The sequence below is a fragment of the Monopterus albus genome, unplaced genomic scaffold (genome assembly GCF_001952655.1).
Source record: "Monopterus albus unplaced genomic scaffold, M_albus_1.0 scaffold13.1, whole genome shotgun sequence".
In the NCBI taxonomy this organism is placed as follows: domain Eukaryota; kingdom Metazoa; phylum Chordata; class Actinopteri; order Synbranchiformes; family Synbranchidae; genus Monopterus; species Monopterus albus.
In genome coordinates this window covers 399,393-404,963 of record NW_018127893.1, presented here as the reverse complement: position 1 = coordinate 404,963, position 5,571 = coordinate 399,393, and the positions used below count along the sequence as shown (strand labels likewise).

The 5,571-nt window shown below is 41.6% G+C and overlaps 1 protein-coding gene across 4 annotated transcripts in view; it reads left to right on the top strand.

The window, feature by feature from the left end:
* Positions 1-5,565, top strand: part of LOC109955201 (G patch domain-containing protein 2-like) — a 23,608-nt gene extending 18,043 nt beyond the window's left edge. For 2 of the 4 annotated variants that reach the window (XM_020591124.1, XM_020591123.1), the window contains exon 9: positions 5,076-5,565. In XM_020591124.1, the coding sequence (XP_020446780.1) occupies positions 5,076-5,195 (120 nt within the window). In that variant the 3' untranslated portion in view covers positions 5,196-5,565. The remainder of the gene's footprint in view (positions 1-5,075) is intronic. The other 2 variants (XM_020591126.1, XM_020591128.1) reach the window with 2 other exon arrangements.
* Positions 5,566-5,571: the final 6 nt, after the last annotated feature.

The following is a 5,571-nucleotide window of genomic DNA, read 5'->3' as shown; positions in this document are numbered from 1 at the left end:
CCCCAGCCATATTTTATACAGTCTAGAGTTCAAATTTTAGCATTGATCTTAAAGTGCCACTTTGGCTAACAGAGCTTGCACTGCTGGCACGGTTGTGGACTGTTAGTCTTGTTAATGCAGCTTTTGTAGTTTCACTAAAATTACAGAAGGTAAAGTATCAGGCTAGTTGACCTCACAGGGAAGTGTACGGTTAGACTTGGTAGCTGCTGTATTTGGAGCTGTTTAAAGCAGAAAGGAAATGTGATGTATAGTTCATCCTGCCGGAGGTGGCAACAAGCAGCAGCCGCTGTGTGTGTTTGGACCTTTGGAGCTGCCTTTTTTCATTAGACTGATGGCCCTGGGCTTTGTGTCTTTGCTGGATTGAAATCTGAATTGGTTTGTCCACCTTTTCTTCTGCATCCCTTCTCCATGCTTGACTCCTGCAGCTGCTGTTTGTCATTTAAATAACAAATGCTGGTGGTTCCCTGATTTAGTGAGGGGTGCAGGCCCCTGATGTATATTAATATTGCTGCACAGTGCACTGTACCAGGGTCCATCATTCATTTGGATAAAAGAGGTGGAATTTAAAACCAGCAAGTGCTTTACGTGGATACAGGTTGCATTCATTTATTGCACTGAGTGATGGAACGGCCAGCAACTCCGTCCTTCACCTCCCCAACGCTGAACCACTTCCCATAAAAGTAAAAAAGGATTCACCCCTGCCCCTTACGAACCCCTCATATTTAGCAGGGGGAACGAGGGGCATCCCTCAGTTTCTTGACAATTAATAGATTCACAGTTTTATGTAAAGGTAGTAAAAGGGGAATGCATGATTTTTAATCTTAAATCTGTTTTTCATGAACAAATCTAATCTAATCTTACCTGTGTGGAAAATGTAACCACCAAAAAAGCAGTGATTGCTGTTTATTACTGTAAATAGTGTACATTTCCTTCTTTAATTCTTTTTTTTTTCTCCGAAGTGACAAAAAATGACCTGTTTTGTAAATTGCATAATAGAAGAGTCCCTAACTGGCACATCCCCCCACAGCCCTGTTCAGCGTGTTTTCCTGGTTCTTGAGTCTAGTGCCCCCTGTCCAGCATGATTTATCATGCGTCCCATGTCGTCCAATGTCAGTGTCTGCAGCTGCAACTGCTCTGTATAAATCTTTACTTTGGCAGCCTGCTGCACCATGTCTCCTTAGTAATCTCAGCACCGCCAGGAGATGCACATTCACTCTGACAAGCTTTCACAGTCTCTGTGTACAAATTTTGGTTTGTTGCCTTTCTGACATAAATGTGTAGAGAAATAAATCAGATTCAGTGATTTGTCGAGTGGAGTTGTTTTCTGGTAAACAACTTGTTTGCATGGAAAGATTGTTTGTTGCATTTAGAAGAAAGAACAGCGCAGCTCCTCGTCTTGCTCTTAGTGAACACGACAGCCAAGTCTTTGTTTGAGTTGGCCAGAGGAAGTGGATTGTTGTATGTGTTAGTGGTTGATTTGAAACTCTGTAATCAGGAGTGAAGATGGTCTGCAGCTCGAGGTGTCTTCTAGAGCTCCATGGGGAATTACTGAGGCGGTACCCAGCTGTTGCTTTGTCTTCTTTCTTTACCCTTTTAGCACTTCCACTGCAGTGTTGAAGCTGGCCGTGGGAAAAAAAAAAAAACCACACAACAACTTATCAAGCCTGGTATCTGTTTGGATTAGATGACCACTCCATTTCTCAGCCTTAAATTGGCCATTTTCTAGGTTTCTCACTACCATCAACCCAGAAATCCAACTCAATCCAACAAGTCCTTACTAGATACAGAACAAATCACACCAGCATTCTCTGTTAGACAATAATGCATATTGATATTATTTATGAGTGTTATCACTTAAAGGGAATTTATTTTGCCTTTGCACACAGTTTGCACAATTTCTAAGAATAGTAGCAATGGCAATACAAACGTATTGTGGCCAATATTTGAATTATAGATAATTTCACACTTGTTGCCCAGTGCTCAGTCTACACATAATTTTGGGAGAATTCTTCATAAGGCAGAGATGAATCAGTAAGTGTAAAGATCCTGATGGATTGTAATAGCCTTGGCTGCTCTCACACATAGACTAATTAATTATTGCAATGTTACCCCTCCCCTGCTGTCCCCTATTATGCCCTTCATTTTTATCACTATAAAAAGATGATGGTAATAAACCCAAACTTGAACTTATTCAGTGAGCTACACTGCAGGAAGAGTTTGGAATAAATAGGTATGGTTTAAGTCAGTTTGATTAACCCCATCAGACACTTAGTGTGTTATCTCCGTTTGCTGATAACTGCCACATGTAAGTGCCCATGTGGAGGCCAGCCCCTCGGTCAGCCCCACCACCTCTCCTCTCCCCTCTGTCTTCACGTGTCTCCTTGCCAGGCAAGACGGCCGCATGACAGATCACCTGAGATGGAGGCCCACCGTGTTCCTGCCCGGCGGTCCGGCCCCCTCTCATTAATGCCCAGGCTGGTGCGAGGGTCTTATGGCAGCACAAGACAAATAACGCCACTACTCAGCCATCACTTCTGCTGACAGAAATGCAGCCCACCGCACTATTTCGCCCTCTCCAGCTCCACTCCGTACCTTGCTCGCGTCCTTCAAAAACCCCCCATCTCCTCTGTCTCCACCTGCACCTGCCTGCGCTGCTCCACCAAACTTTCATGGTGGCTTTTTTGCTATTGCTGGAGGCTGAAATTAACACTGAAACCTGCACAATTTGATGTAGCGCAATCACAAACCTGCAGCTTTTGTAACCACTCTGTTTCCTTTTTGGCTTCTTTGTGGAGAAAGGTTTGTGTTTTAGTAGCTCAGTCTGTCAGGTGCTTTTTGACTCGCTCGTGTGCAAACCTTATCACTGGGAGGTCTGATTTGAATGTTCTGGGGGTTTTTTTCAACTGTGTGTGTGTGTGTGAGAGAGAGAGAGAGAGAGCGATAGAGAGAGAGAGAAACACAAAGGCTAATCATTAAAGAGCTATTCAGCCCTGTTCATTTAAGTGTGGGAATCAGCAGGCCCATTACTGTCAATGTGTAATTAGCTGATTAATAAACAGGGGGAAGGGGAGTGCTCCAGGAAGGCCTGTAATGATTGTTTTTAGAGAGCATCGCATGAGAGCTTATTAAGATGGTAAGATGGTTCCATTCAACCTCCCATTATCACCCACACTAAATGCATGTACTGTAATTCTGCTACTGACAGAAAACCTTTGTGTTTCTAATGTCTTTACTGACCTTGATGTAAAACCAGTATGTGGAGGCATTCTGGCCAAATGAAACTAAATCAAATGATTTAGTTTAATTTGAGTTGATTAATAACAATTCTGTTGTAGTGTACACATTAATATACAGTCATTTTAATTAGATGTCTGAATGCTGTTATTTATCTACAGCCACAATTATTTATTTAGTTATTCATATACCTTGTGACCCTTTGGAGGTGGCTGGTAATGTTAGTTTATTTATTTGCATTCCCATTAGCCACTACCAAGGCAGTGGCTACTCTTCCTGGGGTCCATATCTGGACTAAGCTACTTAAAGCTGCAGTGTGTAATACCTAAAAGGATGTATTAGCAGAAACAGGCTATAATGTGCACAGTTATGTTTTCATTAATGTGTAATCACCAGAAAATAAAAATCCTTGCATTTTCTTTAGCTTAGAATGGGCCTTTTATATCTACATAGGAGTGGGCGCCCCATCATGGAGGGCGCCATGTTTTTTACAGTAAAAATTAAATGCTGCTTATGATAATGATAATATTATATATAATAGTGCAGTATATCAGTCACAGCATAGGTGCCATTTTTCTGCAGAATGAGTATGTATATTCATAAAACGATCATTTGCTTGCAAATACTTCTGAAGTTTCACCAAAACAGAATTGTGAACTTTCACTTCCTGTTGCACTGGTACTTTCACATAAATAAAATATTTGAGTACTTCTTCCACCACTGTATCCAATAAGCTAAACATGAGAGACTTGAAGACCGAGTGCGATTTTCCTAAAATTAGTGCAGCATTGATTTTTTTTTATATTTAAAATGCTTAGTTTATTTAGATCCTTAATGTGACCTTAACCTACAGTAGGATAGAAGCTAGTATCTGGTTTGCCTTGTGCATGTTAACATGCTGAAACTAAGCCCTTTCTTTGTATCTTTGAAATATGAAAACCCTTGAATTTGGATCGTGACCTTTGACTATGTTTAACCTGAGTGTTTGGGTTGAACCTCAGCAATGGTTAGTCATCGTTCCCTCAAGAAATATTAATCAATTATCTTGCCCGCTGGATCAGTTTGGGGAAGAAGTCATCTGGAAAGAGGCACAAGCAGATATAATGGGAATGAGCAAAAGCACATGCCAGTGAATGCTGTAATGCCTAATCCTCTGAGACAGCCCAGAGCCACAATGTCACTTCTAGTTCCCTTGTCCTCTGCTCCGGGACTGCCTCACAAATGTCTTGTGTGACTGCCGCTAACTATTTTTGGGGAGATCAGGAAAGATTTATTTATCAGCGTAAAGTAAGAAAAGCAGGAAAGCATGTTAGGGAGCACAATTGTTTAAGAGTTCCTCTTCCTTGTGCGAAAATTGGCCCTGGTTCTCTTTCAGATATTTCCCTTCACTCGCAGAGACAAAAAGCTTTAAAGGTGAGCGAGATCAAGAGAAAAGAGGATCTTTAAAGAGGAAGGTAGTCAGTGAGATGTGAACATGTGATGAATTGAGGTAAAACATACAGCTTCTTATACAGCATAACTGGAGAGGGGAAGTTAAGCCATAAGAGCAGCACAGATTGGCCTTTTAATAACCATGTCCACATGTCATATGGGGCCAAATTGGATTTGGCTCACTTGACCAAAACCTCATTAATATTTAACCTGTTAGAAGAGGATTGCTTCAAAGTCTTATTTCAGTATACCTAAAACTGAGAGCAGTGCCTGAGTCATGGACTAAATTAAATGTTTATGTGTGAGGCTGTTGTTTATGACAGATTTATGTGAATATCTTATGCTGTTTGCCCTTTTTGCTGTGTTACATGTTCAGAATATGATTTTTGCTCTCTTTTTTTTCTTTGCAGTTAGCAACTCGTTTCAGAAGACTCACCAGAGAGGAGAGGCACCAGGACACACATCAACACAACTCTAGGGGCTATGTCTGTGCAAGAGTTTATCCCCAGGGGGACCATGAGGACATCTGAATGGGGCTGGACAAGCACGCCATAGCCTGGAACAACATGAGAGAAGAATGAATGCCACAGAATGAAAAGGCAAAAACTCCTCTTGCTGTACAAACTTTGACAAAGAAAAAATACAAAGCACATCATTACTCTTCAAATCAGCATGTTACTGCTAGATCCAGTCTTTCCAGGTAGTATATTAAGCATGACAAATGTTAATGCAATCAAGCCTTGTTAAGCCCTCCTCCATCTCCTCAAGGAAGAAGGCAGCTTCAAGAGGCTCCTTGTTTGACTCCAGACTCGGTAGCTCCTCCTGTTTCCACACACGGTCTCCAGGCCACCTGCCACCACACAATCCAACAATTTTGTCCACTCTAATAGCACAGAGTTTGTCAGC